Consider the following 25,731-nt stretch of genomic DNA (forward strand, 5'->3'; position numbering starts at 1 on the left):
GTTATGATGACCGCTTTGGACAGGCATTTGAAAGAGAAAGGATATACCTGTTCTATGATTTATTAGGGACAGGCAATTCAGCTCCTCGAAGCAAGTTTTTGTTGGTAAAGCCAAACAACTACACTGTACATGTAAGTCTAGCCGACTGCAGAAAGCATTCAAACAAAGCCAGGAAGGTAATTTTTTTCATGTATATTATTAAAAAGTAATCATATGACTTTTCTAGTTCAATTTGGAATTTATTTGAACTCCTGAGTTTTTCAAAAAGTTCAAATTGCATACACCCAAATTTTTAAGCTTTTTGAAAAGTACATTCATGCAAATAAATCCCAAATGAACTCAAAGTCGTATAATTACCTACACAAATCATGCTGAACAGCCTAGAATTTACAGTTTCACAGCAACTGGGCTCCTTTCAATTTTCGTTAGAGTACAGCCTTGCTTACGCTGCAAAGACTTCACTTAAAAGAAAGAACTTTCCTCAGAACATTTATGAGCTGTTTCCAGATTAGCATAAACATTTGAAGATGAAGACTGGAAACCTTTCAACATACTAATTTTACTCTTATTAAGACAAATTCAAACAAATTCCCATATTTTACCTCTTGCACCTTGTTAAGTTTCAATACCCTGCTGATGTTAGGGAGTAGTTGAGCAGAAGGCCTCAAGGTACGCTGTCTGTGCTCTGGCGTTTCAATGGCATAACACAGAATGGATGAAAAATTGGGCTTAGACACGAGTATCTCACATTCTTGAATGAGAAACTGGCACTGAAAAAAACAGGAAGATGTTTTAGACATAGAGTAGGCCATAAAATTAATATTGATGAGCTACACATAACTTGTCATCTACGCGACAGCTGTACCTCGTTGTCACACATACAATCTTTAAAAAAATTAATTAACAGTATTGAGGAAGTAAAAAATGCCCCTTTGAAACAGAAATGCACCTCCCAATCTAGTGAATACATCTGTTACTTTTAGCCACAATGATTGAAGAAAAAATAAGTTGCACATAAGGCTAAAGACAAAAAATAACCCCAAAATCTAAAAGGATTAGTGTTCAATCTAGGTCACATTTTTGCATCATTGACGCAGAGTATTCTATTCTGATGCTGATGCAAGATGAAATTATTGTGGAGTCATACCCACACAGACGAAGAGGTCATCTCATACTGTGCAGTACTTCCAAAATAGCAGGCAATAATTGAAGTAAATTTTGAAAAATAGGTGAGCTTACAAGCCTGAAATGAGTGCCGAAATGACTGGCATTTCAGGCTACACACGAGTAGTTTTGGGTCAGGCATTCCACAAAATTCCAGTAGAAGCTGGAGTGTAATTTCGACTTTCTGCATACATTGCTTTGCTGATCAATTCACACTTCATTTGTTGACATTGTTCTTTTGTTTTTGTTTCATTACGAAACAAAAACAAAAGCTAAGTTCATTTTTTACACCAAAAAGAATGGCAATTTAACCTGAAAAGCACGAAGATGGGCTGGATAAGGAAGGTGAAGTTCACGATAGTTTGGGTGATGTCAGTTATTCAAAGTTTCAATATCATAGTTTGACCCAGATCATTTTTGAAATGACCCAATTTAAAATGCCATGAGGGACATCTGACCCATTTTGACTAATTTCTGGATTGAACACTGGGACTAACCTATCAGGTCAGCCCAAAGGCTAAGCTTAAATGGGTAGTAATTAAGTACAGGGTAGGTTATGTAATACCTTAGGGACATAACTACATGATAACATTTCAGGGTACAGGTACAGCAGCGACGCCCCACTACAGATACACTACCCATGCGAAAGGACATATTACAGTAAAACATCACAGTTATCCTCTTGTTCAAGATTTTGATCCCAAGTGCGCAAATAAGCTGTACAGCTAACAACATAGTAATATGCAGCAGGGTCCGAAATTGCGCCTTCCTGGTCGCCAATGCGACTAGAAATGCAGTCCTGGCGACCAGAATTTCATAGCTGGTCGCCAGCTAGCAACTTGTAAAGCTGGTTGTTATTGTTATTGTGGAGAAACGTCGAAGCTATTTGCCGACAGGTGTCTTACTTTTTGTCCTGCTGATATTTTTTAATTGAAAGTGAAACGGATCTTCCTGTAGTAATACCTCCACAACAGCTACGATCAATACGAGTTCTATGTTTCCAAGCCACCATGTTGTTTTCCGTAGCTGAAATACGGTAAGTACATTATGTAGAGTAATGTGGCACAGTTGTGGCCTGGTACAAGCAACATGGCGGCTTGACTCATGTTTATGTTTCGTGTTTCGTGGTAGTTATGGGAAGAGAATAGAGTTTTAATATGATCAGTGCAGTCATGGGCAGACAGCTTTCTGTTCCTACATTCTGCGTCAGATAGCTTTATATCTCCAAAAAGTAATTTGTGGAAAAAAATAAGACTTCACTCGTACACGTATGGTTGCTTTCTAGTATCTGGACCGGGAGTAGTGCAATTTTTGAGCATAAAAACGTCCATACCATGCATTTTTTATTGGTGTTGTAACTTTTATTTGAAAAAAAAAGGGAGGGGGAATTTTTGGCGACAACAATTTGGCCTCTGGCGACCAAAAATTTATACTTGATCGCCAGTTGGCGCCCGTATTAAAAAGTTAATTTCGGACCCTGTGCAGCATTCCAAAGTGTGATTATTTTGGTTACCATGGCAATCAGAAAAAATTTACCTGGCTTAAATTTCAATCTGGCAACAACATAGTACCAGTATGCAGTATAGCAGCAGTATGCAGGAGACGAGTCAATATGAACCTAGTACATGGCCTAGCTCTCCATGAGTTTTCCATAGCTCAGTGCATAGAGCGCCCGCCCGGTGTTTGGGAGATCATATTAGGTTCAAATCCTGTTGGGGACTCAGATTTTTTCTTTGTCCCACACTCATGACATGCTGATTATTTTCATCTTCACAACATAGTATAAGTAAAAGTAAAAATTTGGCAACCTGTGTTTGACAGTCATGAGCCAAGCTGTAGTAATCTTTTTAATTGTGTTTACGGCTTTTCTGAAGTTAAAGAGAGATAAACATTTGCATGGAATGTTTTTAACCGACCGACCGACCGAAAAGACCAGACTGGTCAGAGTGGACCACCTTCAAAGCTGGTCCCAAATATTGTGGTCGGACGAAACCGAAATAGTCCGTTCCATGTAATGTACCAACTGAAATTTCCGGAATTTTTGGGTTGAATGGACAGCGCCCCAAATGAACAGATGAATCCTTTCCCAATTGCAGATTTGTTGATTCCTGTAATGTACTATGATCTGTCAGTGAGTGATCTCTGATTACTAATCCTGATCCAGATCAATCTAATGAAACAAACCCTAAGATGAACACATAGTGCAAGTCCCAGAGGTGTTTGTCTTAGAGAGAACCAACTGCATTTCACGGCAGCTCACCTGGAGGAAGTCCTTCCCATTACTTTTACTATCACTGGCAAAGTCAATGAAGGAGAATAAACATCTAAAAAGGTGGCGTTCTGCCTCGTAACCATGCTTTTCAATCAGCTGCAAGTTTAATAAAAATAAGAATGAAGAATACCAACAGGGCAGATAATTTTAACAAGAACAATTCATGTTCATTTGTTAGGAGGCTGAAGAAACAAAAATAACGATGTTTAATAAAAGTACAGAATGAATTTTAAACACTGTATTGAATCAGGGGTCACCCTAGATGTATCTTCTTTCAGCCTGTGGTTATTATTCCTTCTCTTCTGCTTACCAGTGTTGTGAGTATTATTGAGTTGTAGGTTAAAAATCCCTGGCTGCTTGATTCCCTGCCTACTTGTTGTATCTAGGGCCTCTTCACATGAGCCCGGTTAACCGAACTGGCCCGGTTACTGGGATGAATTTTGGGTTTATGGTGCGAAATTTCAGCCTGGTTTCCGAGATGAGAAAAGGCCAAAGATCCTAGGGACGAGCTCTGGCACCAAATTCGAGAAACACAGCAAACATGGCTACTGAGTAAAAAATTTTAACTTTCAGGCCTATCATAGCTTCAGAAACTCTTAAAGTGGTATCACTGCAGTTAAATGGGATGCTTATGACTTGAAAAATACAGCAGGCAATGCAAGATGATACTATCCAGACCACCAGAATTCATCCCACCATTCATCCCGGTAACCAGGATGAAATGTTCACATGGCAAAATTTCCAGTCTGGTTACCAAGATCTCCGTTGGAAAAACCAAGATATCAGGAACTGAGCCAGTCCGCCCTCTCATATGAACACATCAAAAATTTTATAAAGGATTTAGAGGTAAGACGAGATCTCAGAAACCGGGCCAGCCCGGTTGACCGGGCTCATATGAGGAGGCCCTTAGCCAGCAACTCTAAATCTTAGTGACAGCCTTTAGGAAGCAAAACATTTATGCCACATTATTACATGCACCTAAGAAAACATTTAAAGACAAATTTCATATACTGACTTCAAACGGCCCCATAATTCACTCCTTTTTTAATATTCGGTTGTACAGTACCCACTGAACAAAACATCTTCTTAGTTCTTTCTATATCTGATCAGGACCATGAACTTCAGCAGTAAAACCATTCTCTGATGAATTAAACCTATACACAATTTTTATCGACAGAAAACACAACTTTCATCTGAAAGCTCACCTCGTTTATTTCCTTCAGAGTCGCCTTGTAATTTTTCTTTGTTAAATCGTTGACTGCAAAGCTGATTTGACCCAGAGCCAAGGACAAAGAGTCTACACAAGCACTCATCTCTGTCAACAACAATGTCTTCAGAAAACACGCCCTTACGAAGAGAGCGTTAGGACCAAAAAAATATTATACAACGATTTAACATCGTATGGTCTAAGGAAAAGGTTAAGCCTGTCGTCATAAGGACAGTAAAGTTTTTTGTACAGTTAAAAGTAAGGGCATAATAATTGCAGCAAATGCTCCCAAAATAGAAATAATTGCAAATGGCCGTCGAACACGATGATATCCCACAAATCCCCTCAATGCCAGCGGTTGGTCAAGAGATCATGCGCACTAGGGAGAGGGAGGAGAGTGGTCTTGTTTCCGCCATTGGATGAAACTTTAGGATTTTTGGCGAGAAAATATCTTCGTTTTTGAGGAAACTATGGCTGCAACGTTGCGTCCTTACCTTAACGCGGTCCGGTCGACACTAACAGCATCGATGTGCTTGGAAAACTTCGATTCGCAAGTGGTAGAAAGGCATAACAAACCCGAAGTTGAGGTCCGTAGCAGCAAGGAGTTGCTGCTAACGCCAGTGGTGATAAGCCGAAATGAGAGAGAGAAAGTGCTCATTGAAGGATCCATTAATTCTCTGAGAATAAGTATTGCAGTGAAGCAAGCCGACGAGATCGAGAAGATCCTCTGCAAGAAATTCATGCGTTTTATGATGATGCGAGCTGAAAACTTCTTCATTCTTCGCAGGAAGCCCGTGGAAGGATACGACATCAGCTTTCTCATCACCAATTTCCATACCGAGCAGATGTTCAAACACAAGCTAGTGGATTTTGTCATTCAATTTATGGAGGAGATAGACAAGGAAATCAGTGAGATGAAGCTGGCTGTTAATGCAAGGGCACGTATTTGCGCAGAGGAGTTCCTCAAGAATTTCTAGACTTGACTGTGTTGAGGAAGTTTGACTCAGGTCGAAACTTTATCTAGAGTTTCTTTACATTTAGTTTTGTAATCCATGTGTATACAGCAATATCTTTTTTAAAGATATGAATTGTTCTAAACAGAGAATTTCACCTCTGCTGCATCAGAAGTAACAAAAAGGAAATAAAAATAGCTATGATTGTTTTTACTTGTATAAGATTTCTACCGCAATGGTGTATTAGAGGGGGAGGAACTGTAATGCAGTGGTCAGGATTTTAAAGTGTAAAGTTGTGCAAGAACAATCCTGGCTAGCTACAATGTATTATCCACACCCTGTCAACAGTCCCCTTTGGAATCTCATCTTGGTGATTGCATCAGCAAGACAGCCGACATTCCGAGATGCCACCACTGGTTTTGTGTGAAGTTACATCTGAGAAACTAGCACAGAAATTCCATACCGAAGACACATTACTACCAAGAGCTAAGTGGTACTTCTGATTACTTGTGCTGCATGGGAAATTTGCTTCAACCAATCAGAATCACAACCCAGATCTCTGTATTGACATATCGTCAGTATCGAATTTCTATGCTCGTTTCTCAGATGTCATTTTGCAGGGAAACCAGTGGTGGCATCATGAAATGTCAGCTGTTTTCTCAGGCCACGATTGCATTAGACTGTGAGCAGTTTCTAGGTTAAGCTGCAGCAACAAGTTCGAAAAAAAGTAAACATAGAAAAACGACAGCCGGCCTTCTAAGGAAAACTAGGTTCACCTACTGTCACAGGAAAGCTTGCCTGCGAAAACAGCCATTTCTCGTCACTCTTCGCTGCTGGAGACGCTTCGTGTGCAGGAACCCCTGTGTCTCAGGGACAGAAATTCCATACTGATGACGTAAATCAATGTTTGCATAATGTAATTATCATTAGTCATGGGGTTTCCACATTCTTATTTTTCAATTCTCTGTTTCTCCTGGTCGATTTTACGCAAGTGTTGTGTTCATCTGCAAACAAACTCCAGCTAAACTCAAATGCTTCTTCTAGAGAAGAATATATTCCACCAATTTTGACTGGTTTGTTAGAGATTCATCACATTTACATTTGACCTTCATGGCCTTTTGTCTTTTGTCTGTCATTCCTAAACAATGGCTAAAACAATGTAACTACTCCGTCGACCAATCAGTGTTTCTGACCAGATTCGGGACAGATTTTACATCGTCAGTGCAGAATTTCTGTCACTGAGTCGCAGACGTTTTTCCTCGTGAAACATCCTCAGTGGCAAAGAGAGAGGAGAAACGGCTGTCTTCGCAGGCTACAGGAAATTAAGCACTCCAATGATTGTGTTGCAACCATATTTTTTTGCTACTTAAAGGTACAGCTTAAATGATGGAAATAATATTGTAAGTCAATGATTTCATAATATAAGATACTTTTACAATTTAAAACTTCCTGAAATTGTGATTAAAACTGCATCTTAGGCTCTGACAAAAAACAGTCTTTTTTAGGTGTAGAGAATATTGAAATGATTCCAGAAACATAACAATTTAATATTCAGGAGAATTTTCAAAACAAAGCTTTGATTTACTTTTTATCATTTACACAAAATTGCCATGATTGTGCATAAAATATTAATACACTGTACTTCAATGAAGTGCTCATGCAGAGCTGTATTTGGTGAAAACTACCTGTAAAAATGTCTTTGTAAAAATAGACTTTTCCTCCTGACAATACCTTTGATTCAACAAACATGAGCTTAGTCCACTAACAAAACAATGACAGGTAAATACAAAGTCAGAAAAAAATTCATGAGCCATCTTCAATCATGAGCTTTGCAGCATTGAACTCACTTACATCAAGTTTTCTTCCAAACAACTACACGAGTTAAAATGTATCAAGTGATGTGTACAGACACCTCTCCATCATTTATGAACAGTTCACTTGGTCCCGCCAAAGTAGCATGTGTTCCAGACGTAATCAAACACCGGTTAGTAACAGTGCTGTCAACTCTCCCAGATAACCCGGGAGACTCCAGATTTTGGACCGTATTTCCCGGTCCCCAGATTAGAGTATGAAATATCCCCGATTTTCACCGGTTTTCCATTCAGTTGTAGACTCGACTTTCCGACATTGAACTTTTAAATATTTGCGTTGTTTGAGCTATTTTACTGTTAACATTGAACATTTCCTCATAAACTTTGGTATGGTATATTATGCCATTGCAATGTATGCAATAATGTGAGACAATCGAGTCAACGAGTATTTTTTACACAAAGGACGTCATTTATCGTGCGATATGACATCATCTATCATCACTTCCCTATCAATTCTCAATTTGAAGACTTGGGGGGTTGACAGCCCTGTAGTAATGTCTGTGAAGCAGCACCAGTATCCTTATTATTTTCGGGCCCCCAACATAACAGACTCGGAAACGCATTCCAAATTTCCCTTCAACCTGGCCAGTCATTGCACCTACTCAAATCCTGCTACACAGGTGGGCACCCAGAACAAGAATATTAGTGCTGTTTCACAGACGGATGTAACCAGAATCTTACTTCCATCTGTGTGAAAAGATGCCAAAGTTCATTGGGGGGTTAACACATGTAGCTTTAAGTAGCACGAAATGTAATGAATTTCATTTGAATCCTTTTTGAAAATCTGTGTTCTGGTTTTCTGTGTCTGTTTTTCATTTTTTAAAACCTGGTTTAATTAAACATGTTATGTTGGTGCGAATGGGACATTACATTAACAAGTATTCAGTATAAAAGGTATACTGCCAGGGGAATTAAGGAGTTTGTGAAATCAATCTTCTTCACTTATGTCACGTGTAAGATAGCAAGATCTAATATAGCCACTCTGCTTGGATAATCTAAAAAACTTTAATTATTACACATGATTGACTGTATAAATATTATTGTTTGGATTAGTATACACAGCATCAAAACATCTGTCTTTGCTGCCAAGCAAAATATACATGGATATTTGTAAAATCTGTTGAGTGATATACAAAAACTTCAATAAAGAAGACCCAAACGATCATCCCTTCCAATTTCCTTTTACAAACATAGCCTGCGAAGCCAAACATATTTCCAGTCATTGCAAGAGATCTAGAAGCAACAACAGGAAATTATATGTCTGCATTCGTTGGCAAGCACAAACAAAGAAAGCTAGAATTGGAATTCAATGAATGAGTCACTAAAGGTCACTTTCAATAATTACCCCTTCAATTCTCATAGCAGTCATCTCATAAAAACCGTAAATCAAGATTTCTGTTACAATGAACTACAAATTAAATTCCTTAATTATACACAGCATTTATATATAATTTCGACAACATTACAAGTAGAGCTTTCTTTAACGGACAACACACTTTGAAATTCACAAATGTGTGAACCACACCAGCTACGCTAACTGGTTCCAAGCTCTCACTTAGCAGAGATGAACAAAACAAAATCTAAAGAAGCCTGATTCTCAGACAGTCTAAGTCACTCATGGCTATTCACAAGAGAGTGAGTGGGTCCTGAGCAAGCAGTCTCTCAACTTTCGTTTGATTCACAGTAGATCGAAAGCAGACTTGGGGACGAGCAGCAAAGCTGCAAGGAACAAGGGTGGGAGCCCAAGCAAAGAAAAAAAAAGACATCTTTTTTCCTCTCGATCTCTACCCAAATCTCTCCTCCCTTTTAACCATTAATTTGCATAACTTTCCTTTTTCACTAGCCACTCATGGATCTAACAAAACAAGGACAACTCGTGATCTATGAGCAACCTGGACCATCTGAGAATCAGGGAAAAAAAGAAGGCAAAGAAAGGGGAGAAAGAATGTGAAACATACGCCTTAGTACAGTCAAACTCCATCAATATGGACACCGAGGGGGCCATAGAAATTAAGTGTCCATATTATCAGGGTGTCTGTATTAAGTGGGTCAAATTTAGAGAAAAAGTAAGGGCTTTTTTTCCCCAGGGACAAAGCAAAACTGACCGTAACAAGGTGTCTGTAAAGCGGGGTGTGACTGTATAATTATTCCTTGCGCTCACTCTTTTTTCAATTGTCCCTGCTAGCTGAGAAACAGGAATCACAGCTATGCATACAACTGGGTTGAGGTAGGGTTATCAGTCAAGAAGTGTGGGTCCAGTATTATTTTAACATACCACTGGAAACTAGCAATACTCCCGGGGGGTAAGGGGGGGGGGGGGTACTCTAGATTTCAAGTGACAGGGATAATCGAAGGATTTTTTTGTGTTCCAAATTTTCAATTTCGGGATTTTTTGGGGTAGGAAAATTTTGGAAAGAATTTTTTTGGGTAGCTTGATTTAAGTAGGGATTTTTGGGATGTTCAAAGCTAATGTTCCTATTTTTTGTGTTATATCATTCAATTCTTTCTGTAAATTCTTATTGCTAGGAAATTCATCATGAGACTTTTTTGAGTTCTGTTTCAAGCCCTACGGATTTTTTTGAGTTTTGATTTTTGCTCCCATTCAATCATCCCTGTAGCTAGAAATAGGGAGTACCCCCCCCCCACCCCCGGCCCCCTTGGGCAATAATCTTGGTCTATTTTAAGTTTCAGAGTACAAAAAAAAAATCAAAATTGTGCAAAGTGATTTGTCCAAAGCTGTTATTTAAAAGGTGCTGATTTTTTCATATATAAAAACCTGATCTAGTAACAACATGAATGTGTTTGCTAAAGACTGAGTTATTTAGTCAAACCACTGCTAATCAACTAATGTAACTTTTTCCAGTAAGAAATGATGGGAGCAAGTGGAATATTGTTAATTTTACCACTTACATCACTGCTGTAAATAATTATACACTTAATCCTTAACCCTTCACTACTCCTGACAGGGCTGTTACCGAAGGCCATGGGCTAGGGATTTCCCAGGCTACTATGAGCATGATCCCCCAGCTACTTTCAAAGGAAAAGAAGGAAAACAGAACCAAAAGAATGTCACAACTGTTCAATTCCTGTCTACTTATCACATATACCCAGCAACTTGAAATCTTTGTGACCATAATTCGGGCAAGATTATTAGATTATCAGTCAGCATCATAGTTGTGAATCTTGAAACGATAGAGTTACGGTAATTATGCTTAAATACTAACACATGAAAGCACAAGAATTCTTCCAATCGTAATTGCATTACAATGGCAAACAAAGGTATATTTTACAGTCTATTTTCTCTCAAAATTACCACCACCTTGGAATCAAGCAACATTTTGTAAATTTCCAAGTTGTTTCAAGTTCTGATTGTTGACCTCTGGTGTAACAGCAACGGGCCAATATGCAACGTTGTTTTGGGAGTAAGTACGAATCTGCTTGTTTAACTTGTTACTGTCTCCCCAGCAAACCTTCTGACTAATTTTAAACTGCCACATGATTAACACAGCAATTAAGAAAACAGCTACAAGAATAAAAATGATGAGCAATTTGACGAAGGTAGACATCCCCTGTTCACGTAAAGAGGTTGGAGGCACTGCTGTGTCCTCCTCAGTAGGAGCATTTGGATCTTTACAACATTCTTTCTTTACTTGATCTACAATGTCATCAGGATAGCAGAGCGACAAACATGTTCCGTAGTCACAGTGGCAATACAGGGTGCAGTTGGGACATGATTTGCTGAAGGGCTCCTCACATCCTTTTTTGCACTTTTCACTACATGTTTTAGAATCATTTGGATTGATTTTTGGATTAACACTCAGTTCACAAGTGCCGTAAAGTCTAATGGACCACTTTTTAAATTCTCCTTCCATGCCCTTGGTATCAGACACCTCTATCTTCCACACACCTGCAGGATTCTCACCCCAGTTGAACACAGTCATAAAAGCCCAGTTCGAAAAACCGTCACTTGAATAATCCCGGTCTCTGGGTGCTAAGAGTTCCGACCTCGTGCCAGCAGGTGATGTTAAAACAATTCGTAACGAACCCCTGGATTTATGGCTAAGGGTGACATATACCCTCACGTGCTCAAGTTTGGTGACACAGTTCGTCTTCCCAGAGCACCCTGTACTTATTATGGAAGATGTCAGAGTACCCCTGGCAGGTATTCTCTTATTGTCGGTATGATCCTGCTCTCGACACATGTGTTGCTCAGGGACTGTTTTCCAGTTTGGTGATGTCGCTGCTGCCACCAAAGCTGCTGTGTCTAAAACTCCAAAGCCATATTTGTGATTGACACGATGTCCTGCCCCATTTTTCTGCCAGTCTCTGTCCTGTCGATCAGTCACTTTCGAGGTGTTGACTATAAGATGTTGTAGGTCTCTCCAACTCAGTTTAGGATTGGCTTCCAAAACTAGAGCAAATATACCTAGAAAACAGTTCACAAAACATTTCAGCATACAGAAAAAGAAACAGAACAAAACAATGGCATAGTTTCTACAGAACCTGTAATCAGACAAAATAGAGCCTTGAAGCCTGTCTTTACAGACACCTCTGTTCAGACATTGGAGTTCTCTTCACTACCTCAATAGAGTGAGTTAAGTATCAATACAACAGGAGCTCGTGCAGTTCAGGGAAATTCATTCATTATGAACTAACCACCAAATCAAGTGAAAATAGAAAAAATAGCTCACTTTTTAAAGTGAAGGAACATCTTCAATAATACTGGCAAAGCAATGACAAAGGAAGACATGGAAGGACAAAATTTTAGAAGATTAAAGCAACCTGCAATATTATTGGAGTTTTCTTAAAACTGTTCAACCTACATGTCAGTATTTTCACAAGGTTTGGAAGAAGAAGTTGCAACTTTGGTACTAACAGTTACGGGCATGTAAATGAACATTTGAGTTCTGGGAATTTGAGAACAACTTCAATTTAACCATGTTCTTTCCAGCCATGTCAATGGATTTTTGCTAACTGATGCCATTCAAAAGTTAAAAAACCATGAAAGAGTCTATTGGCTAGCCTGCACCAGACAAAACTTAACCCCGATTACCTGCAGTAACATCTATGAAACAGTGCCAAAATCTTTGTTCTGGGTCCCAACCTGTGTACCAGGATTTGAGTATGTGCCATGATTGGCCTGTCAAAAAAGCCATTGTTGATTTGCCAATCAGGTTGAAGGGAAATTCAAAATGCACTTTCGGTAACTTGTTGAGTCCATTGGGGGCCCAGAAGAAGGACCTTGATTCTGCTTCATAGACATTACTTATCACGGTTATATTACATCTTCGATGCAGACTACCTATTTGCATGCTAAATATTTTGTTATTGCAGAGCTTACAAAGGGAGAAACAAACCTGCAGCAAGAGGAGCTGCAGCTGATGTCCCAGTGTGCCCTTTGGTACATGCATGGTGCAAGTCAGTGGTAACAATCTGCTTGTCTTGTCCGCGTGTCTCGCCGCTGCTGTAGGTAACAGCAAGAGTTGATGGGCAAGGCTCGGCATACCAAGGAGACTTGCCCCGATCGTTGACTGCTCCAATGGAGACAGTGTAAATGCTTGTAATATAGCCATCACAATTGCAGTAGTCATCGTAGTGGCCGCCATTACCAGTGGCCCAAACAAAGATGGCTCCAAGACCACCACGCCCCTTTCTGATACCTGTTTACAATGCACAACATACACATATCATGAAATTATAATAAATACAAAGTTATGAATTTCATATATTTGAACTGCTGGATGAAGAAGACGATGCAGAGAAAATCATCACAGGTAAATATGCACCTTAGCCAGTTGTGAAAAGAAAACCTAAAAAAAATCAGGCTTGCAGAATTCAAACTTTGACCTCTGCGATACTTGATAATGGTGCAGAGCTCTAACAAGATGAGCTACTGTAGCAATACACATATCAATTCAAACAGCTTTACACTGTATTTTGATACGAGATACACATGTCAATTCACACAGCTTTATTTTGCAATGCTGGGAAGGGTTTAATTAGCTTCCTGAAACTAATTTCTTGAAATTAGAGGGACATAGTCAGCTGATGCACATGTACATTAGATACAATTTCTTAGCTGGTTTGCATGTCACAAAACATGCACGTGAAACAGAAAGTGAGAGGTGTATCCAGAATACTCTAAGCTGAACTAGTTACAAGCCAACATCGTGATTATAGACCCTAAGCCATTATTCATTTCTCTTGTTATTTTGGTAAAAGAATGTGATTTCTCTCGCCCGGTGCCTACGCGTTTCTCATCCCTTCTGTTCATGTTCCTTTGGATACTGTTTTTCACCGAGTATGATAAAATAATGTAATAGGATCAATAAAAGTTTGCTCAAAAAGAGGTTTTCAGCAGAAGATCGAGGATTGAATGAAACACTAGGCAAGACTGAAGCAGATTTCTAGATGTATTCGACGCATACTGATACATTTGATTTCAGGTTGAGGTAAACACTTTTCTGGCAAAAGTAGTGTCCAGGTCAGTGCAGTCCCATAGCTGACTGTGTCCCTTTAAGGCACATCATGGCCAAAAAGAATAAGTACAGCATATGGTAGTGTATAAAACTTCTTTAAAATATTTCTCTATCTCTGACTTGTTCAAACCCCATGACTGAATAATTTTTTGCTTGGTCCAAAAATAAAAAGGAACATATATTTTTTAAGGACTGAAGAATCCACTGTCAGGTATCTATTTTTTGCTGTACAATGGACATCTTACAGAATTGCATTCTTTTTCCTCAAGTACACAATTTACAGTACAGACCCTAAGCACAGCTACATGTAATAAGGTTAACAAAATCAACAACAATAACGTCCATGGTCTATACTGTTATCGACCATAGAAATGATGTCAAAACATTCTGTGGACTGTACTCTTATCAAACATAGCTCTTAACCAATCAGCATGCGAGAAAATGGTAAAGAAGTATTTTAGTCGCAACTGATGATTACCTTCTCTGAAGGCTTTCTTGGCCATGGGCCCAGGACCATCAACTGTGCGTCCATCATCATCTGGACCCCAGCTACTACTGTAGATGTCAATGAAATCCCTAGCAAGTCCCAATGACCAGGCTTCTATGGCATCAGTTACATCTCCATCCAGCATACGAACACCTCCTATACGTGAATTATATGCCACGCCCACCCCACACATGTTATTGTTCACTCCAGCAGCTACTTCCCCTGCACACCTGTAAAAGTGAGATGCAACACATCACAAGGAGTTAGACAAATGGTTACAAATTGTGAGTAAAAACCTGCACGCTGATATATGACAGTTCTACAGCGTAGATCATAATGTATGAATGTATTATAGAAACAATAAATTGGCATATCAACATTTCTAACTTCCTCAAAATAACAATAAACAACAGTTGAGTATAATGTGTAACACTTGGCAGATACACTGTACAATGTAATAACAAGTTATTCAGCAGGGGTTTCCAAGAGCGCCCAGAAGCACTACCCAGTATCAGTATGAAATTTCTGCCCTGGGTCCTCAGACATCATTGTCACTGGGAAGCCAGTGGTGGAATCGCTAAAATGTCAACCATTTACTCAGGCTCAGATTTCAATAGCCTTTCTCCATAAGCAGCTGCCAGCTATTTGTTAGTTTGTTGTTAGGTCTCTCCTTTGCTCTGAGAGGTTTTTGTCCAGGTACTCCAGTTAACTCCTTTCCTCCAAAAAAGAGCCCTTCCAAATTCCAATTTGATCTGGAATGCATGGACACCATTAAACAAGTTTGTACAGGGTTCGTACTCTTTCGAGCTGTTCAAATTCCATGACTTTCCATGACTTTTTCCATGAACTTTTCAAGTTTTCCATGACCTTAGGTTTGGTTGTCAATTTCAAAAACTTTCAAAATTTTCCTAGTTTGGGGGTATTCTTTGACTTTAAGCAGTTCAACAGACACAAGGTGTCCACTAAAATACGAGCCATTTCCGCTGTTTAATTACTCCTCTCTATCTTACATTGTCCTTGCTTTGTCATCTGTAGTAACTAAACCACCAAACAAAACTTTAATTTTCCATGACTTTCAAGGACCGACAATTAAATTCCATGACTTTCCAGGCCTGGAAAATGAAATTCTTAAATTCCATGACTCTCCAGGTTTTCCATTACCTGTGCAAACCCTGTTGTAATAACTGAAAACTGTTAACAATTGTTTTACACAAGTGGAGTACGCAGCTGTGACCTGGAGAGGGGCCATAAGGTCCCTTTTCCCTTTCCTCAATGAAAACCCTACTCTCTGAGAGTGCTTTTCTGTGACGTCATGTGTTTGGACATCTTGAGTATCCCTTGAATTTTTTTGGCACCTTTCAGACTGACAAGGTTACATCACATACGTAGCATCACATTTAATTCTATTTCAAAACTGGCATGAAATATAAAGACTAACAGTACCTCGTGCCATGTTTGTTGATGTTGTCTTTGCTGTACCGTGGCATGGGATCACTGTCATGGTTGTTAAAATCATAACTAGCCTTTGGTTCATAATTTTGGCGAAGATCTGGATGAGTATACTCAATGCCATCATCTAGAATAGTCACAACTATGCCCCGCCCGGTGATGTTTTTTCTCCATACTGGGGCAACATTAATATCAAATCCTTTCGGACCTACTGTTTGTCCTATGAAGAAACCAGAAAGCATTATTAGTTTAAATTTCTAAGTACTACAGTGCATTATACAGTTGAACATCCATTGCGCGGCCACCTTTAGGGTACCAGCAAGAGGCCACCTAATGGAGGTTGGCTACTCGACGAAGGTTTGTCATAAATTAGCGTAATCTTTAGCAGAAACATCACTTTATTTCAAAACAAACAGCAACGGGAGAAGTATTACTGGTCCACAATCCGTCATCACCTTGTATCTCGGACTATATTTTCCTTGACCATATTCTTAAAGTGAAGATAAACTAAGTGTATCAAGCACTTTAATGGCTGCTTAATAGAGGTGACAATAACGCCAAAAGATAACCACAGTTGCTTCAAAAAAGGTTGAACCCTTCTTTCCCTACTTTTTAAACACTGTTTTCATCACTTTATTCAAATGACTGTGATCATCAGATTTCAGTAGCTGTAGTTATCTAGTAGTGATGGCTGAAGCTTTTAGAATTAGCTTTACATTAAAGAAAAAGAGAAATCATGGAGAGGAGAAGAAAAGAAGCCTGTAGCCTATGCGAGCAACAGCTTTCAGAAAATAACTTAAAGGGGCCGGCATTTAGGCTTACTGAAGAAACAAGCACAAAAACAACAACATCAACTACATGTACATGTATGAAACAGCAACTTAACAAAAAAAGGAAAAGAAAAAGAAACTGCAGGCCTAGATTGTAAAAAATGGGGCATCTTCTCAAATGCTACTTGTATATATTTTAGGAGGACATAATTATGGACCTTCTAAGTTTTGCATAAATAATATTGTACCTCAAATCTTGAGTGGACCAAAGTCTCAAAACTTGAAACAAGCAAATATCTACTCTTCTTTTTGACAATCATGAATTTAAAAAATATTAGTTTCCTTATTATTCAAACTGGAAACTGACTTTTCACAAAAGCTCCAAAATAACAAAATTCAAGAAAAAATCCATCTCAAAATCAAAACTGTTTAAACCACAAACAAAAAAAACAAATTTGTTTTCAAGCGATTTCTGGGTTACATCAGAAGACATAACGTCGTCACTAAAGTGATATAGGTTACAAGGCTGTGTGGATAAGACGTGATAAATGATTATATATAGCAATAAGCATCAATATCTCAGCCTTGAGAAAAATCAAACTAATATCACATGGATATAATAAAAATAGAATATCACATGCCAACCAGTATGATAGTACAGGTACATGAAATGTTTTAAATAACTTGTTAAATAATTATGTAAAAATGCCCAAATTCCTACACGTTTTGTTTATAATGGTCACCTTCAACAAAACCACATGCGTTGAAATCCCTTATCATGTATTATCAACAACAGAAATGAGGGCTCACAAAAGAGGAGCGTAACTTGGAAAATATGACCTAGATGGCTAATGGAGTCCCTGTATTTTCAAATGAAAATATAATAATATTCTACAAAGTAATTCCTTTATACTAGAAAAGCGTGCCTAACTAAGCCATCCAAAATTTGCCCAAGCATAACTATTACAGCTATAGCTAAACTACACAATTCGTAAATTTTGCCATTTCTGGTTTCAAAGCAAGCCCTGGTAAACCACACTGTATACATGTTCAAAAAACAAAAGTAGAGGAAAAAAGGTTTTGCGACTTGTATACAATAATAATATACATTGATGTAATAATGTATTTTATACCTGCAGTCTCCACATAATGTGATCTCTACAAGACTTCAGTGCATGTTTAAGTTGGAAAAGCAAATGTTTGTCAGAATTATTACTCTGCTATTTCTATGATAATTGTAATTCCTGTGACACTTTCTTTTTATAATTCTTAAGGTTTATTTCCTCTCAATTTTTAAATGGGATTAAAGCTAAGTCCCCACTTCCCTAAGATTTTATTTTCGGTAAAAGGACAAGCATAATAAAGAACTTTGTCACTAGCTTAAAAAATAAATACCAGCGATCAGATAAATAAATAGTATGCAAGGGATTAAAAATATGATACATCAACTTAAAAATTTATTAATATGGCACTAAATCTGTGAAAGATTTTATAGAATGACATTTGCCCCACAATGGAGTAGTTATCTCCTGCATTGCATCTGGTTGCAGAACAAATGCTACTCTGTCATAAAATGACAACATTGCCAAACTTGTTATCTTGTAGCTATGAAAAAAAATCATTAATCCCTCTCAGATATTTAGTATCCATATCTTATAACACTATCAGGTCACTCATTAGAGTCCAAGTGCTGAAAGTCTCTAATTGTTAAAGATTTTCAGGAAGCAACATTCTGCATGTGTAAAACGAAGAAAGTTAACACGTACTCACACAGGACATAAACGCATTTTAACAGACCCAAGTGTTAAGGTCTTTGTAGTCAAAGATTCACTGAAATTAGTATTTGCAAATCTTAAAAGGTCAGAACACGGGCCAGACCGTTTATTGATGTGCAATACTCAACTGAATTTTTGACATAATTTTTGCCTTTTTACACATATCTTAGGTAAATGATTATTATTGACAGAGAGACAAGTTTTATTAAAATATGTGGCCTTCATGTCATAAAAGTATTCATAAAACAGCACTGGAGATTAATGACCGACAAGACAGCACTAATTTTAAATATTGCACTAGTTAAATAGACCAAAGAATTTAGAAAAACACCTCAACCAGAGTACACATGTTGAGTACAACGCGAATTTTAGACCATAGTTCTTTTAAATGGAGTGGACATAAAACTACAGTGTATGTAGACAACACAAACAAAGATGTCTAGCTATTGAAATGCTAACGGCTCGCTTTGTACGTTCAAGGACTTTTGTTTTTGCATAAAGAAGATCCCGTCAGAAATTCAATAGCTGAGCTTTAAGATGAACTGTAAAATTTCGATAAGATAAATGAGGCCACTGATGAAATCTGAACCACAAGTCAAACAAAGCGCCAGTAGAATGTATGGTTATGGGCTTAACTCGTTTCGTAAAAATAACTCGAGAACAACCGGGCAATATGGTTTAAGCGTCATTACTGCCTCGATTAATGTGTTTGATGTTAAAATAAAAACTATATTGAGCATACGAGGAAACAAAGAATATTCGCGTGGAATTTAACCTGAAAGCTGAGGATCATAAGGATCAGCTTTTGCTCGAACTGATGTAAATTACACTCTGCGACAAAAAAAGAAGAGATAAAAGATCTGCCGCTAATTCACAATTGCCACAAACCACATAGAAATTGCTCTGGCAGCTCATTCTGTCTTGGAGCGAACTAGAAGTGACTCGGAAAAATATTTCAGCGCGCTCAGATAAGTGAAATTTTAACAGAAACAAATGCGCTGTAATAAACACGTACCAGATCCGTACTAATGGAGAATCATTCAACTCAAGTTGAATGCACCAAATAAATTCATTTCTTTATAGGCTTGTAGCCTTTTAATACTCCCAAACAAGTATCCTCAAAAGCTAGGTCTAAAGGAGTCAACATGCATGCGAGCATGCAATGACAAGTTTCAAGCATAAGTTAAGCTTACTTTGAATTAGGGCAAAGGGATCAGCGATATTCTCAGCGACATTTTCACTCACCTGAATTGTTTAAATACCACTGATCTTTGTAATAAGGATCTAAAAAATATCCGCGTTTGCTCCTTCTCAAAATCTTTTGTTGACGAGCAAATTTAACGTGTGGTTCCCGAAGAAGATTGTCCGTGTGTTCTGCGGCATGTCGCCGCGACCGACGCGTTGCAAGTGTCTTGTGTTCAAACAAGAAGTGCCCATTAAAACCTTCAATCTCTCCTCTGTTGATAAAGCCCTTTCTTTCCGCCAAGTCATCGACGAATCTCTTTTCTCTTTCTACGTAGACCACCCATGTGTTGCTATAAACATCCCTTCGTGAATTGCGTTGCGGCTTCAAGGCAACACAGCTCAACCAAATGCATGCCAAAACTATTCCTCTCTGGGCAGAAACACCCATCTTCTTGACACACGAGCTTCTTCTGTTCTAAATCGTCATGGTCTCATCGGTGACTTCTGATCAACAAGAAGCGAAAAAGTACAAGTTAGATGAGCCGCTTCTTCACCATCAAGCGTCAACTAAAATGAAAATCCTATGCTAGTATGCACAAAGAAAAATTGTGTAGATTCGGGAACTTTCCCGTGGTTCTCTGGTGACCTCTAAAACACGCAATACGTCAGAGTACACGTGAAACGTGAACACAATGCGTGTACGCGCGTGTAGCAACGGCTTGTCCTCTCACGATCGAAGAATAACTTGTCTTTATATTTCTTTTTGTTTAGCAGGATTTTATATCAAGCAAGTATTGTCAGAAAATGCTGATGAGAAGAATTTTTTCTGCTTTCTGTTCTCACCAAATTAAAAACACCAGTTCTCTCTTTGTACCCAGTACCGCGACCGCGTGTCGCGGTCTGTCGGATTTCGTGTCCTTTGCCCGGAGAAATCAAATATTCCCTATCTTTCCTTCCGCTAGGAAAGACGTACTTTATCCCGTTATGATCATGGAATTTCTAATCCGCTTAAAACTGCTGAAAAAGCAGATCTGAAGAAGTAGATCTAATTTATTTACTTACTCTAGCAAGTTTGAGAGTCTAGATTCAGGGACCCGGAGCTCAGACGTTTTGAGCTAACATACCTTTCAAGTGGTGCTTTCGGAGAATTCTGACCCGCTCCCTCTTTACAAGACGGCACTTCAACCCTACACTGCGGCAAAGTACTATACACAGTACATTTGAAGCTTTTTTTTGTTGTTTTCCCCGTCTCAATTTGTTTTCATCGGCGACGCCTCACAGACAAGTTGAATAATATTTTACAACTAATGGGCTAAACAAATATTCTGGGAGTCATAAAAATATGCAGCAGGAAACCCATACATTGAAGCTCAAACACGCCGCAACTTGTAGAATGTGTCGGCTCTAGAGCTTGATCTTTTTGTCCTTTTTAGTAAACAAACAACACTTAGCACCAATACCGAAACCGGCGATGTGTTTTATTCAAAGGGGCAGGCATCACAGCCAATGGCTACTCAGCAAAAGGGGACGATGTTAATCAAGATAAACAGACGATCAGGAAGTGCGATAATTTTTTTGAAAATTCAGCAGACAGCTTAAAATGTTAACACTCATTTATTTTTGATGTAAAATGCCGCATGGCCTTTATTTAGCTCAGTCGTCACAGTTCCTTTCAGTTTTGAAACTAATTTCGATCTATTTCTTGTTAAGAAAACGAAAGCTCGACTCTATATAGTGCGATACAGGCAACGAGTCTATCAGGAAATGCTAATTATTCTTATAAGGTCGTGGGAATGGGTTTGTTTAAAGGTTTTCTAGTTAATTGATTTTATGGTCTGTCGACTTCTTTGAAAGCTGAAAAAATTGGATGAGAGGATTAAAATCCACCAAAACAATGGAGAACAAGATTAATTGGGAAAGACTATCGCATGAACCTGACCAGGTTATCCTGTTTATCCTGAACCGTGCCAGAATCTTGGATCATCTTAACATAGGCTATAGAGTGGGATCTTCCCACGGCTCGAATTTTCGATAGAGTGCATAATCCGGATCAGAATCTTGGATCACCTTAACATAGGCTATAGACTAGGATCTTCCCATGGACAGAATTTTCGAGAGAGTGCATAATCCGGGGGGTACTCAACAAAGTTTTGTACGGGAGGTTCCCCCCGGAGACCAAGCCCCTGAGTCTGTTAGCCCTTTTAAGTCCTTTTACAGACCAAAATGACAGATTCTCCTACCCTTTTATATACTTCAACAAGAAGTAAAATTCCTACCCTTTCATCTTGCCTCAGATACAACGGCCCTTTATAGGTCATTATGGGGAGCACCCCAACCCCCGGGGGCATGATCTTCCTGTATGTCAGTAATCGGCTCCTAGTGTAGTTTATTTATGAAACCCAAAATATGAACATTTAAAAACGTTAACAGAGCCATTGAGCATCACTTAATTAGCCACCCTACTGGCAAAATTTAAAGCTGAATTTATATTGTTTGCCGGACAGATTTTGAGAAAAAAAACCCAGACTGTTTTACCGTCCAGGCCATAAACAACCCTTGGGGATTTTTCATTTTCACTTTTCGCGCCACAGTAGAAAGGACGCGCGCGCGCGTTTCCCTCGCACGTTCTATTAGTGCATGCCGTTTTAAATAGGCAGTCCGACTCAGTAACCATGGTAACAATATCATCGGGCGACCCCACCCCATAGTCAATGGGTGGGGCTGATGAAAAAAAGGGCTATGTTATCTATTTGCTATCTTTTAACTGCATTCCAAAACTGATGGTCCAATTTTGTTATTCAAGAGTTTACTTAGGCACTGAAACTGTTGCCTGTGGTCTGTTGTTAAGGAAGGCCAACCTTTTTCCCGCAGGGTCATTTCTCTTTGTGACCCTGGGATCGAGGTTGACAGACATGGATTGAAGCTTGAAAAAAACTGGATCAACTTCCGCAAGTATGCCAGCATGCCTGCACAAATCAGCAAAAAAATTATATTATGTCAGGAACCCATAAACCGGAATGAGCAACTTCCATGTACTCTTGCCACGGCGTTTTCACCGACCAGTTTATTTTTAAAAAGATTTTGGCGCAAATTTAGTATCTCTTTAAGATCCAAAAACAAATCTTCGAAACAAAAAGACCAAAAAAAGATATTTTGACCAAAGACGATCAGTCATCCCCTTTTGGTATTTTGATGCTTTGAAAGCGCTCATTGAGGGAGTGTACCTTTTATTTTCGCGCGGAAAAAGTGCTGTAAAATATATCTAAGAATAAAACGGCCTGCTGTTAGAACGCGATGACATTAACCTGCGATAAGGCGGTCCTTCTTCCTTTTTTTTTGTTTTTCCCCTTTCCTTGAAACAAAAAATATATGATCGCAGGTTACCGTAACATAGGCTTATTTATCAGTATGACTTTTGCTCTCTCAGAATTATAATATATAATTTTATTAATATAATTATAATAGTGCTCATGCTCCCTGATGAAATCCTTTATATATCGCTAATCTAAGGAAAATCGCATAGGTGGAAAGTAAGTATTTGAAAAATAAAATAAAATAGATCGTCGAACTTCTTCCACAGTCACCTTGATTGAAACAAAGAAGCTCTTTTATCACTCACAAAAATGGCTTTAATTTTCACCTTTAAAGTTTTGAGTAGATAAGATAAGCAGCATACAACTTCTAAATTCCTGGCGATGTGATCGTGATTTAGTGAACTATTGAAGAATTGACGAGTTAGCTAATTAAGCTGCTTTGCTAGCGATTATTTCTTATCAGGCAACTTAAGCCTCCCCCCTTTCCTAATATCGTGTTAAGTTTTCACGGCTCATGGGTTAGTCCGTTTGCGGTTTTCGAAAGGCTACTTTTACAGGAAAGTTGGAAAAAGGCTCTTTTTTTCGGTACAGTTTAACAGTTTTCAAAATCATCCTTACGGAAGGAACTTTTTATACCGTTCTATTTTGACTGTTTCGTGGCGGCGAGCTAGTGGCGTGGAAACACTCAAGTCATTTATTATCACGTGTTCTATCAGTGATCCTGTTGAAAGGTGCCGTTATGACTTACATGACATGCAGGTAACATGTAAGGCCGGCCTTATTCGTCGATCTCCGTTTCTTCGTGGTACGATATGCGCGGAACTTCTTGCTGATCTATTTAGTGAAAAAATGACCTACATGTACTTTTATACTAGGGTTGAGCACAGAGGAGCCTTGATTGTCTTTTGGGGTGTTTTGAGGTCTGAAGGGAAACGCTATTGAGATTAGACCGTTGAATAATGAAAAGACGTTAGCCTGTGAATAGGCTCTCTTTTTGAGGAAAGGGTGCAAAAGTCGCGAAGACCTGTTCACAAGCTAAACGAGGTTTTCTATACATTTACTATAAATCCTAAGGCAAACTATGGTCAACTTTGTGTCACGATTAATTTAGGAAGTGTGTTAGCATTAACAAAACACCGGAAAAACGAATAATTTGTTTCATTATTCCTGTAAATTTGGTACACAAACAAGGAAAGAAGAAAGCTATATTGACACGTATACGTGTACATTTTGGCAACAAAATGGGAGGAACGGGAAAGGGTGGTATTCATTTTTACCAAAACTGAGTAAATAAAAAAGCAAACCATCTCTCTCCGGAAACAAGGATGAAGCCTCGCGAAGGCAGCGCCCAAAACTCGATTTTTTTCCCATCCTCAGGTATATTCAAACCGGATGTATCACTATCAAAATGCCAGTCGCAAGGGTTTGAAAGTGAGTAATCCTATCGATCGTCCACTGCGGATGTCAATTGCAAAATCACATCGGTTTCAATTGTTGCGTGCTGATAACCTGCGATCGGGTATTCTTTTTTTTTTTCGGGAGAGGGCGAAAGTCGGCCGGACAGACAGACATGTATAGAGATATGGCGATGGCATGATCTCAAGCCAGCACGTGCACGCTGAAAGAGTTTTCTCCCTGATAAACTGACTTAAAAGTTCATAAAGTTCAGCATGGTTAACTGCATGAGTGCCCAGTTTGTAATACCCTACGAGCAGAGGCTCTTCAGAGCAGAGTAAGTTTACGATGGAAAGCCGCCTAACACGCGGTAAAAGTTTAAATCCGGATTTAAGCTGCTGTTTTTATTTAAAAAAGCATTCATAGTTTATCAGGAGCTTATGACCTGAAGCGGCGTAGCCTGCGAACAAGCTCTACATTTGGGCATTTCACGGAGCGGCAAGAAGTCACTCGAGAGCAGCACGCGAAAGGAGACGCGAAAAAGCGGCATGATATTTTTTCAACCTCACTCCAGACCCAGACCCATTTTTTGACCGCGCGCGCGCGCGTTGGCTGAAGCTCACTCAAAGTTGAGTGAAGCGGCATGGAATTTAGTGCCTTCAGAGCTGCATGTGCCCCTTACACCCTAAACAATGTGATTACATTGTATTGTGCTGTAACGAGTTGAAACTCAGGGGCACCCAACGATTGTTTTTCTCAGTAAATATATTGAAAACACATTTCAAGCTATCCAGAGTACTTTTAGATATCTAGAAATGCATTCCAAGCAGCGCGCTATAAAATTTGTATCTGTTCGGTAATCCTTGGGGAACTTGAGTCTTTTCGAAATTACAAGGGCTTGAGTATTATTTTTCCAAAAATTTTAGATGAAATTTGACCTATTGCGAAAGTAAGACATTTTCTGATTTTTAACGTCACCACATTTTTGAATCCGATAATTTTAGGTTTCCTTTTTTAAAATAGCCTAACTAGGGACGTAAAATGTGAAAATTAAACTTCAGAAAATCGTAGGGAATCATAAGAGGAGCTTCGAAAGCTGTACGTGAATGGAACGGTCATGTAGGAATTTTTAGCCGTCCTTAAGTAACAGAAACTTTCTAGGCAATATTTGTTTCTCCGAACAGATATTTTACAAAAACAGGAGCTGACAGAAAACAGTCGTTGGGTACCCCTGTGAAACTGATAATAAAGTAACACGTATCAAACAATTGCGCATACAGTTAGTTATTACCCATGAAAAAGACTCAGGTTTTCAACCCAGCGTGGAAGTGAAAACAAAAATGGTTGAACACAAACGGTTGCGCCGGAGAACTTTTACATTCGCGCGGAATAGTATTTAAGGAAAACTTG

General features: G+C 38.8%; 3 protein-coding genes across 3 annotated transcripts in view; 1 reads left to right on the top strand and 2 right to left on the bottom strand.

The window, feature by feature from the left end:
- Positions 1–4,956, bottom strand: part of LOC140927824 (CCR4-NOT transcription complex subunit 1-like) — a 52,108-nt gene extending 47,152 nt beyond the window's left edge. The window contains exons 1-3 of the mRNA XM_073377505.1: positions 4,642–4,956; positions 3,425–3,532; positions 603–770 (exon numbers count right to left, since the gene is read on the bottom strand). Coding sequence (XP_073233606.1) covers positions 603–770; positions 3,425–3,532; positions 4,642–4,749 — 384 coding nt within the window. The 5' untranslated portion in view covers positions 4,750–4,956. The remainder of the gene's footprint in view (positions 1–602; positions 771–3,424; positions 3,533–4,641) is intronic.
- A 76-nt stretch (positions 4,957–5,032) lies between these two features.
- Positions 5,033–5,805, top strand: LOC140927825 (actin-related protein 2/3 complex subunit 4). Its single transcript, XM_073377506.1, has one exon. It carries the CDS (start codon positions 5,114–5,116, stop codon positions 5,618–5,620), a length of 507 nt encoding a protein of 168 aa, XP_073233607.1. The 5' UTR covers positions 5,033–5,113; the 3' UTR covers positions 5,621–5,805.
- A 2,648-nt stretch (positions 5,806–8,453) lies between these two features.
- Positions 8,454–20,247, bottom strand: LOC140927827 (PC3-like endoprotease variant B). The gene is made up of 5 exons (XM_073377507.1): positions 19,673–20,247; positions 15,877–16,102; positions 14,425–14,663; positions 12,825–13,127; positions 8,454–11,893 (listed from the first exon to the last, which is right to left on the bottom strand). Exons 1-5 carry the CDS (start codon positions 20,058–20,060, stop codon positions 10,794–10,796), a joined length of 2,256 nt encoding a protein of 751 aa, XP_073233608.1. The 5' UTR covers positions 20,061–20,247; the 3' UTR covers positions 8,454–10,793.
- Between the last annotated feature and the right edge of the window lie 5,484 nt (positions 20,248–25,731).

Source organism: Porites lutea, chromosome 2 (genome assembly GCF_958299795.1).
Source record: "Porites lutea chromosome 2, jaPorLute2.1, whole genome shotgun sequence".
NCBI classification, from domain to species: Eukaryota; Metazoa; Cnidaria; class Anthozoa; order Scleractinia; family Poritidae; genus Porites; species Porites lutea.

Excerpts from the sequence above, each read along its gene's own strand:
- LOC140927825 (XM_073377506.1), top strand. The coding sequence starts at position 5,114 with ATGGCTGCAACGTTGCGTCCTTACCTTAACGCGGTCCGGTCGACACTA.
- LOC140927827 (XM_073377507.1), bottom strand. The coding sequence starts at position 20,060 with ATGGGTGTTTCTGCCCAGAGAGGAATAGTTTTGGCATGCATTTGGTTG. Across the intron at positions 16,103-19,672 it reads GTGGTATTTAAACAATTCAG|GACAAACAGTAGGTCCGAAA; the intron begins GTGAGTGAAAAT and ends GTTTCTTCATAG. Across the intron at positions 11,894-12,824 it reads TGCAGCTCCTCTTGCTGCAG|GTATATTTGCTCTAGTTTTG; the intron begins GTTTGTTTCTCC and ends ACTGTTTTCTAG.